Raw genomic sequence first — 12623 nt, forward strand, 5'->3', positions numbered from 1 at the left:
ATTTAGGCGTCTAAAGTGGCAGTTAGATTCCTAAATCCTTTTGTGGATCCAGCTTATTTTGCTTATTTAAAACACACAAATGCCATCTCACGTCTCTCTTTCTCTCGCTCTCTAAATTTAGTCTACTTAAAACACACATTTTATGGAATGGAATAGAACTCTTTTTACATTCATCCTATGGAACAGATGATCTCCACATACTATTTCAATTTATTTTCATAATAAGTGTTAATTTCATTTTTTTTCTGGTCTTCCAGGTCACAGATTTTCTGAATAAATGCAAATGAAAAATCAAACCATGGTGACCGAATTTATCCTCCTGGGACTTTCCAGTGACCCACAGATGAAGATTTTACTCTTCCTGGTGTTTTTACTTATTTACCTAATCACTCTGGCTGGTAACATAGTGATCATGGTAGTGATAAGAGCGGATTCTCACCTTCACATCCCTATGTACTTCTTCCTCTTTCATTTATCCTTTGTTGACATCTGCTATTCCTCGGTCACGGTGCCTAACACACTGAGGAACTTCCTAGCAGAGCGCAAAACTATTTCTGTCAATGGCTGCATTACCCAGATATTCTTCTTTTTCCTCTTAGTTGTTACTGAAGCTTTCATTCTCTCAGCCATGGCTTATGACCGCTACGCTGCCATCTGTGACCCATTGCGTTACATGGACACAATGAGCACAAGGATCTGTTTTCAGCTGGTGGGTGGTGCATGGGCAATAGGCTTCTTCCATGCCCTGCTTAACACTGTTTTTGCCCTCAAGTTGCATTTTTGTGGGCCCAGTCAAATCCACCATTTCAGCTGTGAGCTCCCTCCTCTATTACAACTGTCCTGCACTGACACCCTCACCAATCAAGTAGTGCTTCTTATTTCTGCTGTCATACTTGGATCAAGCTCCTTTCTCTTCTCCCTGATTTCCTACATTCACATAATCTCCACCATCCTGAGGATACGCTCCGCAGCGGGCAAGCGTAAAGCCTTCTCCACCTGCAGCTCCCACCTTATTGTGGTTGGTTTGTTTTACTTGACAGCTTTTTTCCAGTACACAAAACCCAGCTCAGTCTCTTCTGTGGTTCTCGATGAAATGTTCTCCATCCAGTACAGCATCTTGACCCCCATGTTAAATCCCATTATTTACAGCCTGAAAAACAAGGAAGTGAAGACAGCTGTAGGGAAAATGTTGGGGAAATTCAAATTTCTCAGGTAGTGTCGATCTTATTTTTTTAAAAAACACAAAGAACATAGAACTGTGTATAACTTGTGTTTGGGAGATTCTCTGCTCAGGTATCTGACACTTTGATTTAGACCAGCTGAGGTTTTGGCCAATGTGCCTCCAATTAACTCAGCAGGGCACATCCCCATTGGGTAGAAGAGACACTGGAGCAAAGGGGACAGGATCCTGGGTCTCCATGTAGGGTGAGTGCTAGAAGCACCAGGATCTAGAGCCATTCATGCGCTCTCTCTCTTTGGGCCAATATCTCTTTCAATCTGACCCACTGACTTCAATGGAACTATGGCTAATTTATACCACTTGAGGATCTGGCCAGTTCTATGAAAAGAACATCTTTGTCTATTGCATTCTGTAGTTCTTTTAGAGTATTTTGTTGAAAACCCTATTTAATATCTGTAGTACTTATAGGATTCATCCCTATTAATGTCTCTGTCTCCAATAATAACAATAATTAACAATGAGTGTTATCTTCAGCTGGGTCAAGATTCACAAAGGAAATAAGGCTTTATTAGGAGAGATAAAGAGAGACACATATCAGGTATCCTATATCGGAGTGTTGTAGGTTTCAATGGAGATTCTTTGGGAGGAAGTCATGAATAATGCAATCTCTGGGAGCTATTAGGAACTTCAAAGGACTATTGGGGACAATATGAGTGAAGTGGATGTCCTATGACAGGGGTCGGCAACCTACGGCACGCGTGCCAAATGTAGCACGCAAGCCAATTTTGAGTGGCACACTGCTGCCTGCCGTGGTCCCGGCCCCCAGCCCCACTCAGCCCCCCCCCCCCCGCCCAATGCTCTCCTCTGCGGGAGAAGGAGACAGAAGCTTGGTCATGCGGCAGCCAAGCTTTCCCCCTCCCCCGCTTCTTCTCCCAGCTTGGTGCCTTCCTGCCCCTCCACCTTTCCTTCCCTGCGCCAATCAGCTGATGGCCTTTGCGAGGGGGAGGTGTGGCAGCATGCTCACTGCTCCATAGAGGAGGCAGAGAAGAGGCCTTGGGGAAGGGGGTGGAACAGGGCATATCCTTTCCAGACCCCTGCCCTGAGCTACTCAGGGCAGGGGGCTGGGAACACCCCCATGAACTGAGCACCCCAGCCCTCTGTCCTGACCCCTGAACCCCCCCAAACACACAGACTTCTGCCCTGCACCTCCACACACCCACAGCCCTCTGCCCTGACCCCTGAACTACCCCACACACCCAGCCTTCTGCCCTCTGCCTTGAACCCTGAACCCTGCACACCCCCAGCCTTCTGCCCTACACCCCCCACACACCCCAGCCCTCTGCCCTGACCCTGAACCCCCCACCCCTACTGCCCTCTGCCCTGACCCCTGAACTCCCCCCCACACCCAGCCTTCTGCCCTGAACCCCCACACACTCCCAGCCCTCTACCCAGACCCCTGAACCCCCCACACACCCAGCCTTCTGCCCTACACCCCCATGCCCCCAACCCTCTGCCCTGACCCTTGAACTCCCCCCACACCCAGTCTTCTGCCCTGACCCCTGAACCCCCCCCACACCCAGACTTCTGCCCTACACCTCCCACGCCCCCTAGCCCTCTGCCCTGACTCTTGAACCCCCTCACACCCAGCCTTCTGCCCTACACCTCCCACACAACCGCAGCCCTCTGCCCTGACCCTTGAACTCCCCCCCCACACCCAGCCTTCTGCCCTACACCTCCCACACACCCGCAGCCCTCTGCCCTGACCCTTGAACTTCCCCCCCACACCCAGCCTTCTGCCCTAAACCTCCCACATCCCCCAGTCCTCTGTCCTGACCTCTGAACCCCCCCACAGCCTTCTGCCCTACACCTCCCATGCCCCCCAGCCCTCTGCCCTGACCCCTGAACCCCCTCCCCAGGTCTGGGGTCCCAGCTGCCGGCCCCTTGCCAGCCTGCATCCCGGCCATAGACCCCGCTCAGCCAGCTGACGGCCCAGGTGAACAGAACCCCAGGCGGGCAGTGAGCTGAGAAGGTTGGAAGCGTAAGTTCAGCATTTTAATTTAATTTTAAATGAAGCTTCTTAAACATTTTGAAAACCTTGTTTAATTTACATACAACAATAGTTTAGTTATATAATATAGACTTATAGAGAGAGACCTTCTAAAAATGTTAAAATGTATTACTGGCACACAAAACCTTAAATTAATGTGAATAAATGAAGACTGGGCACACCACTTCTGAAAGATTGCCTACCCCTGCCCAAGGACATTTTGTGGGGGGTAAGGGAATGCAAATGCAGGCCCGGATTTGGGGGGTGATGGGCTCAGAGTGCTGTTTTTGTTGTTAGCGACAAAATACAGATGTACACATACTAGTGTTCAAATTCATGCATGCAAATCATTCACCAAAGTCATGAAATGTGTTACAAATGCAATAAAAATAAGGTATTCAAAAGTTTAACAAATGGAGGTGGAGCGCCAAAGATGCGTCTCACCCAGGGCGCCATTTGGTCTAGGGCCAGCCTTATACAAATGACTCACCTGGAAACCCATCTTTTGAAGCTGCACTTTGGGCAAAGATTGTCTGGCTGATTACATATACAAGGTATCTTCAAAGAGACAAACTCGATAAATGAGTCACTCACAGAGTCAGGCATTGTTCTTGTTCTGAGGTGAGGGTGTGAAGAACATGAATCCACAGGATAATCCCTGTGTAGTGTATCTGAGAAGAGAAGTGAGCTGGTTTGTTAGGCAGACTTTTGCCTAGAATAACATAGTGAAGGCAGGAAACTGGTCAGACTGGGAACACCCCTGTCAGAAGGAAGAACAATGCAGGTCTCCACCCAAGAGACATAAAGACTGGAGAGCAGGAAGCCTGAGACTGGGTGGCCTCACTAGACTGTTCACATCAGGACATGTTCAGAAATGTAGGAGACAGTTTCTGATCTCTTGAAAAAGCTATAGACCCATGATAGTGGTTTTATTAGTCAGTCAAATGTTAGCTGTGAACGTTGGCCTTGTTTTGTGCCCTTGAATTATTTGTGAACTCATTCTCATTTCATTGAATGCTATGACAAATAATTTGGATAGGCAATTTGTTTTGCCTGGGGTTATTCATGACCTGCAGAAAGAACACGTAAATGAGAACAACATTGAATGTGTGAATAGTTTTATGTATCTGGGTAGTCAGTTGACGGAAGGAAGTTGTAAATCTGAAGAAGTCACAGCTCTGATAGTTCTTGTATCAATGGCATTTTAGCATCCTTCAAGGGCCCTGTTTGGGTAGCAGGATGTCTATGTGACAACTAAGAAGCAACTGTTAGATGTTGTTGTGATGACATCTCTGATATATGCTGAAGAAACATATCCATTAAACACAGCTGAGGAGAGGAAACTAAACAATTTTCAGTGTCAAAAGTTACAGCGTATTTTTTACTTCAATTTGTTTGATTTGTCACAAATGAGGAGATACTTAGATGATCCCAGCAAGTTGCAGTCTGGCATCAGTTGAGAAGATGACTGCAATGGTGGAGTCATGTTCAACTCCCAGAAGAAGTTATGCTTTTACTAATGCTTTTTATATCTGGGGTCAAAGGAAATAGAGCACCAGGCTGACTGAGGGTAGGTCTATACTTACCTCTGGGTCCAGTGGTAAGCAATCGATCTTCTGGGATCGATCCCAGAAGTGCTCGCCGTCGACGCCGGTACTCCAGCTTGGCGAGAGGAGTACGCGGCATTGACGGGGGAGCCTGCCTGCCTGCTGCGTCTGGACCCACGGTAAGTTCAAACTAAGGTACTTCAACTTCAGCTACTTATTAAGGTAGTTGAAGTTGCGTACCTTAGTTCGAAGTGGGGGGTTAGTGTGGACCAGGCCTAAGAATAAGATTGGAAGATGCAATTTTGTGAGATATAAGAAACCTTAGTCCTCTCATACTGACTCTTGTGGAAGGAAGAAGACTTGCAAGGAACCATTTAAGATGGAAATCAATTCTATACACTGCCATGCCTGTATTATAGACATGTGTGTCTGATAATTCTGATGTGCTGCTGATTTATACAAAGTGAACAGCTTCAAGAAAAGAGACTGAGAAAGCCCTGCTGCAAGCTACTTTGTAGCCCAGAGATTAAAGCACTTTCCTGAGAGATGGGAAACCAAACTTCAAATCTCTGCTCCACAACAGGCAGAGGTGGGTCGTGAACAAGTGTCTCCCATGTGCCTGGGTGTTGAGTTCCCTAACCAATGTGTTAAAGGTACTAGAAGTTAATGAGATTCCTTGTGCCTCTTTGTGAAATTAGCCTTTTTTCTTTTTTTCCCTTTGCCTTGGATTAATCCATTTGGCAAGCTTGCTTCAAATTCACAAATGTATCAGGTCAATCAAAACAGCATTTATCGGTGAACTGACTGTTTGTCTGAAAATTTTGCCCAGCTCATACAATATAGCTTTTCCTTTGTCTCATCTCCTATTCTTTCCTTTCATCTTACAGTCTATTTGCGCTTTTCTCATTCCTTAACCTGTGTATCGATCTATTGCTGATGTTTAAGGGTGGCTGGCCAATTCCCCTGCTTTCACCTGCACTGCCCTCTTGTGGTAATTATACATTATTGCTAACATCTTCAAAGGAGTCTAGGGAGAGGAAATTATTTGCTATTTGAATCTCGAATTCCTTAGCCTACTTTTCAGAATCTGAGCCTAAATATGTGCCTTATTAATTGACTGTCCCTGAGATTGGAAACCTAAATCTCTTGGGCTCTTTTCATAATCTAAGCCTGAGTACCCTCATTCTTATGAACCGTACACCGTTGCTTAAGGGCTGATCCAACGCAGTGTTCTTGGTACCTTATCAGAGAGAGTGAACTTCAGGGATCTTGTTCCAGGGGAACAAGACAGCATTTAAACAGCTCTCAAGAAATCAGCTCTTAGTCTTGGAGTCTGCTAAGGGAAGGGTCTTTGTTCCACTCTCACTGATAACCTTTTAAGGGTCTCACTGCTCCTGGTTAAAAAAAAAAATGATAACCTAAATGCTGTTTCCCAGAGGCAGAGAGAGATTAGACAGACAAATCAATAAAATTGTAGATAGACTAAGAAAACAAGAAGAGGAAACCACAGGTCAGAATGATCTCACCATATTTATGATTCACATTAAAAAGGCAGGTGAGTTGATTCATGTTTTTATTCATTATAATGTTTTATTTTCCTTTTAAATTCAAAGGACCAAGTTCTAGGGGTGGGTCTCTCTGCAGAGTCCCTTTGATTTCTGCCTGAATGCAGCAGTTGGCTCACACAGAGTCAGTAGCCGCATAGGGGTCATGGCTGGCAACCCAGCCATCTCTCTCTATGTATTTCTCGAGGCAGCACTGAGCACACTGAGATCAGCTGGTGTAGGAAACAGTAGTTTCTACTTTTGGAGTCTGTGATGGAGGGTGAGTAATTGAGGCAGGGCATTCTCTAGAGAAGACACTTAGCTTTTGGTATCACTGTGCACAGTGACTTTGTTACCACTCAGACAAGGTCCATATCTTTGCTCAGGTATTTGTCTGATTAGCTGATAATTGGAAAACCGTTTTCTCTCTGGGATACATATGGGATAAACATAGATTTGACACTGGTCAGAACATTGGCTTCCTTCCCATTTCCACTACACATCAGTGTCAATTCCATTAGGGCAGGAGAGATTCTCTTATGTAGGAACAGCCTGATATTCAGCAGTGCAGGATCCCTGAGTCAAAAGTCCCATTGGGTTGAAGTTTCAGAGGAGTTTAAGTGATTTAGGAACAAAACTCCCATTAACTTACAATCAGACCCCTCTTTTTAAAATCATGTCAGCGTGTCTAGAGAGTGTTTGCTGGGCACATTCATTTATTAGGATCATTATTACTGTCCTCAGTATTACATAAGGTTTTTTTTTTTAAACAAATAGCTTTCACAATATACAAGATCTTTATGCATGAAAAGGGTAAAGTTACTGTCTAAAATGTATCCCCACGAGTCACCAATGAATCCTGTCCTGCACCGACTCTGTAGGTTTGGGTAGTCAGGAATTTTGTTAAACCCTTTACAGAATTCCTGCATTTTAGATGCTCAAATGTTCTCCTTTTCATTTGATTTTCCTTCACAGTGCTTAAGAGCGCTGTCTGCTGGAAGTCACTGAACATGATGTCTTGCACTCCTCACGTGTTCTTCAGCTGCTCAGTCATACCCTTAGGGATCACTCTAAGTATTCCAATAATCGCTTGGATCATCTGTATTCTATTTTTCCATAAACAATGTAATTTGCGGAAGTGTTCTTCATACTTTGCTTTCTTGTCTTCTTGTTTCTTTTTTATGACACTCTCTGCTGGTATCGCACTATCTATTCACATTTGGCCTATTTTTCTGCACTGCTCAGTCTATGCCTGTTCATTCTCAAGAGCACTTTTGATTTGGTGGTTGTAATAACACACGATTCATTTAAATCCGTACTTCCACAGGGACTCCAGTGCAGGAACTTGTATCTGTTCTCTCCTAGCCAGGCTCAGCAGGCGCTCCACAGTTTCTTCCTTTTCAGAACACTTTCTGCGGTTCAGGGAGCAATTTTGTTGGTTGATCTTTCTTCTGTGTAAATAACCCATAAGGACTTGTGCACTCATATTGAGGCTCTCTGTCTCTCTTTTCTGATATCCTTCTAGAAGCCATGAGTTTATTCATCTTCTATCCCTAATAGGTTTCATCTCTCTCCACCACTGTCCATGCACTCATTTCTGTGTAAAACTTTGGAATCTTTATTTGGGGATTTCCTATCTACTATCTTTCATGATGTCTTGGGCTGGGATGCACTCTCGGTCATTCCTTTTTATCACCACCAGATGACCACTTTCTCTTTCTCACTTTTAATATGTTTTGATATTGCATTCTTAATTATCAACTTCTTCCTCCACAGATAGAAGACTTTTTCCTCTATTACACTTTCGGACATCCTGTCCGTGTCTTGATTGCTATTCAATACTTGTTGCATCACTTGCAGCTCTCTTGTTTGGATGTCAAATTTTTACTTATCCCCTTGATTCCTCTTGATCACCCTGGCAGTGTTCCACACTACTGTTGATCCTGTGTCATTGCTTCTACCAAAATGTTTGCACGTGGGTCAGCATGACTTATCTCCCTTTTCAGGCTTTCAGTCTCCATTTGCGTAAATAATTCCACTTTGCTATTAAGCTTACAGTTGCCCAGTGAGTCTGTGCTCAGTCATTTCTTTCTCAGTGTGGTCATTTCTCTCCTTCAAGTCTTGGAGCATTCATGTCCTCCAGCATATCTCTTCCGGTTTTGCCAAAATCCAACCTTAGATCATTTCTTGGTTTGCACAAGTCCTTTTCAGTCTTTGGCTGAAAATTATCTGTGGTTTTCTTGAATTGTTTGGACAGTTGCACGATATCAACCTGGGGTTACCCACTTCCACACACACACCTTGTCAGTGGAGGAGCCTGTCATACAGCTAAGCTCTTTTGAAGCCCTTTTTATGGTATTTGTAATATTTATCAATTTGCTAGTGTTCTCTGTATTTGACTGGAGTGTCAGCCTATGCCCAAACCAGTTTTTCTAGGTCTTGGGGGTTTCTTATTTTTATTATGTATTATTTATTAATATTTTATTATCATAGAAATCCTAGATATTTTAATAGGGATGAATCCAATAAGATACTATAGATATTAAATACTCTGTAATGGTGGTTTTCAACCTGTGGTCCACAGACCCCTGGATGTCCACAGATGAGGGGTCCGTTCAAACTTTTTTAGGGGTCCACAAATGAAAAGAAAAGGGTGAAATCCACTGGCCTACAAAAAATAGAAAATGTAATAGACAAAGAGGAACTTATAGAATTGGCAAGATCCCCAGTAGGTATAAATCAGCCATAGCTCCATTGGAGTAAAGGGGCCAGATCCCCAGCTGGAGTAAAAACAGCTGTATCTCTGCTGGTGTTAGAGGGACAGATTAAAGAGTTTTTAGGCCAGAGAGAAACAGCAAGTGAGAGAATTGCTTTATGTACTGGTGGTTAGGGCCCTCACCTTAGATGCCCCTTTAATTATTTAACCACAGAGGAACAGATTCAACAGGAGAGACAAAGTGAGGCCCGCATCAGGCTGTCCCATAGTCCCAGCTGGGTGCAGATTTTGTGAATACCTGTGAGGCCTAATTCTGCAATTTAGATGCTTAAAGTGCCAGTTCGGGGCCTAAGCCCTGTTGTGTATATGGCCCATTTTGTCTCTATACAACACACAAATTCCAGCCAGCTTATCACTGTTGTTTTCTCTAAATCTTGTCTATTTTTAAAAGAGACGATTTCTACATGCCATTTCAATTCACTTTTATAGTATGAGTTAACTTTATTGATTGATTAATCTATCTTCCAGGTCACAGTTTTCCTGAATAAATGCCAATGAAAAATCAAACCACAGTGACCGAATTTATTCTCCTGGGACTTTCCAGTGACCCACACATGCAGATTTTCCTCTTCTTGGTGTTTGTAGTTATTTACCTAATAACTCTGGGTGGTAACATAGTGATCATGGTGGTGATAAGAGCTGATTCTCACCTTCACACCCCTATGTACTTCTTCATCTTCCACTTATCCTTTGTTGATATCTGCTATTCCTCAGTCGCGGTGCCTAATGTGCTGAGGAACTTCCTAGTAGAACACAAAACTATTTCTGTTTATGGCTGCATTGCTCAGATGTTCTTCATTCTCCTCTCAGGTGGTGCTGAAATTCTCATTCTCTCAGCCATGGCTTATGACCGTTATGCTGCCATCTGTGACCCATTGCGTTACATAGAGAGAATGAGCAAAGGGATCTGTGTTCTGTTGGTGAGTGGGGCATGGACCACAGGCTTCTTTTATGCCCTTCTTAATACTGTTTTTACTTTGAAGTTGCATTTCTGTGGGTACAACCAAATCCATCATTTCAGCTGTGAGCTCCCTCCTCTATTACAACTGTCCTGCCCTGAGACGCTCACCAATCAAGTTGTGCTTCTTACTTCTGCTGTCATATTTGCATCAAATTACTTCCTCCTCACCCTGATCTCCTACATTCACATCATTTTCACCATCCTGAGAATACGCTCTGTGGAGGGCAGGCATAAAGTCTTCTTCACCTGCAGCTCCCACCTTATTGTGGTTGCCTTGTTGTATGTGACAGGTTTTCTCCAGTACACAAAACCCAGCTCAGTCTCTTCTGGGGTTCTGGATGAAATATTCTCCATCCAGTACAGTGTCTTGAACCCCATGTTAAACCCCATCATCTACAGCCTGAAAAACAAAGAGGTGAAAACAGCTCTAAGGAAAATGTTGGGGAAATTAAAGTTTCTCAAGTAATGTTGATGATCTGAAATAAATTAAATTACATATTTTTAAATCAGAAAGCATAGAACTGTGGATAACTTGTGTTTGGGAAATTCTCAGTTCAGGTGACTGATGGAAACGTTGGGACCAAACCTCAGTTGGTATAAATGAGTGTGGCTCCATTGTAGTCAGCGGGCCAGATTCCCAGTTGTACAAGAGTCACTAGAGCACGGGGGACTGGATCTTGGGTCTCCTAAATCCAGAGTGAGTGCTCTGAGCACCGGGCTGTAGAGTCATTCACACATTTCTTCCTTTCCTCTATCTCCATATCTCTTTAATCTGGCCCACTGACTTCAGGGGATCTATGCCCAATTTATGCCAGCTGAGATTCTGGCCAATTCTATAAAAATAATCTCTTCATCTATTAATCTCTGTTCTTTTGTTTTTTGATGAATTTGTTGAAACTCCACTTAACATCAGTTATCTTATTCTATCCTACTAAAATCTCAAGGATTTTCAATAATAATTACTGAGGATAACATAATAAAGATTGGAGCCAATGGGTTTATTCCCCAGGGAGGGCTAGATCCACAAAGGAATTTAGGCTTGGACAGGAGAGTTAGAGAAAGATCCACATGAGCGTGTCCCAGTGGTTAGGACATCCTCATGGGTAGGGAGAGATCCCCTGTTTAAATCCTGTCTCTTTATCAGGCACTTGACGTGGGGCTCTCTCACATTCCAGGTAGTTCTGACTACCCTGAACATTGGGATAAAAGTTATGAGCGGTCTCCTCCCTCTAATTCCTTTTTCTTCTTCCCGCAGCCCCAGCTTCATGGTAAAAAAAAAACCCTTAGGTTGGGTTAGAAGGTTCCTAGCTGAGAATGACAAGCAGAAGAATTTGTCTCACTGACGGGGATATGGGAACTGAATTCTATGACAGCAGCAGGGCTTAGAACACACCTCACACCTCAGCATCTCCCATTGACTAGGGAACCACCTATTATCATGTTAGAACATAAGAACAAATGAAAGACCATCCCAGGTCAGGCCAACGGTCCATCTAGCCCAGTATCATGTTTCTGCCAATGGCCAGTGCCAGATTCTTTAAAGAGAATGAACAGAGCAGACAATTATCGAGTGATACATCCCCTGTCATCCAGTCCAAGCTTCTGGCAGTCAGAGGTTTAGGGACACCCAGAACATGGGGTTGCCTCTTTGGCCTTCTGGACTAATAGCCATTGATGACCTGTCCTCCATGAACGTATCTAATTGTTTTTTTAAAAACTGTCTCCAGCTCAAGGAAAAGGGAACAAGAGATGTTGTTAAAATGAAAGCCTGATTTAATATTTTACATTTCAAATGCATTTTTACTTCTTGTTTTTAATAAAAGGTTATAAAAAGAGATTTTTAATGGTGTGTTTGCCAAGGTACTAAGCAGACTGAGATCTCTGCAAATCATACTCTGAACCTTGTTTAAAACTGTTTAATGTGTTACAGTGACTGGGTTATGTGGCTTAATCCCTGAAACATGATGTTTAATATCCCTTCAAAATATGTTGTCATAATTAATTATAATAACACAGAATATTTTTCTTATCCAAACCTTATCTGAATATTGCTACATTTTTGGCCTTCAAAGTCACTCTGTGACAAGAAGTTCCACTGTCTAATTATGTGTCCTCTTCATGCCATCAGTACATGCACAGAACACCCTCCCAATAGTGATTCACCAAACAATCACCCTCACCTTTTGAAAATCCTACAGGAAGAAAGAAAGGAGATCTCCTCTGAGTGGGTTTCATTTCGCTATTATGTTTTTGTGAATCTCTTCTTCTCTATAGACATGATACTGCATGCTCTTGAATGTTTAGACTAAATGGACATACCCCTACAGCCTATCTGCATTCAGAACTCCAACTGAGATTTACAAGACTTCCACTTGTAGACCATCTGCAGGACTGAATTTAATCAACATTATGCATTATCCCGATCCTGAAGACAGATTCACACTCATGTTAGTAGTCCGTCCTCGCATTTAATTTCAATAAAATTATTCATGTGTACAATATATTTACAGGAGTAACGTTCATGCTGGATTGGGCATTATATGTCTATTTAAATAAGCATTTGTATTT

At 43.3% G+C, this 12623-nt stretch overlaps 2 protein-coding genes across 2 annotated transcripts; both read left to right on the plus strand.

Moving 5' to 3' along the window:
- The first annotated feature begins 277 nt into the window (after positions 1–277).
- Positions 278–1216, plus strand: LOC117887749 (olfactory receptor 1009-like). The gene has a single exon (XM_034790471.1). It carries the CDS (start codon positions 278–280, stop codon positions 1214–1216), a length of 939 nt encoding a protein of 312 aa, XP_034646362.1.
- An 8366-nt stretch (positions 1217–9582) lies between these two features.
- On the plus strand, positions 9583–10521 carry LOC117887752 (olfactory receptor 1009-like). The gene has a single exon (XM_034790474.1). It carries the CDS (start codon positions 9583–9585, stop codon positions 10519–10521), a length of 939 nt encoding a protein of 312 aa, XP_034646365.1.
- Positions 10522–12623: the final 2102 nt, after the last annotated feature.

The sequence above is a fragment of the Trachemys scripta genome, chromosome 14, assembly GCF_013100865.1.
Source record: "Trachemys scripta elegans isolate TJP31775 chromosome 14, CAS_Tse_1.0, whole genome shotgun sequence".
NCBI lineage: Eukaryota > Metazoa > Chordata > Testudines > Emydidae > Trachemys > Trachemys scripta.

Excerpts from the sequence above, each read along its gene's own strand:
- LOC117887749 (XM_034790471.1), top strand. The coding sequence starts at position 278 with ATGCAAATGAAAAATCAAACCATGGTGACCGAATTTATCCTCCTGGGA.
- LOC117887752 (XM_034790474.1), top strand. The coding sequence starts at position 9,583 with ATGCCAATGAAAAATCAAACCACAGTGACCGAATTTATTCTCCTGGGA.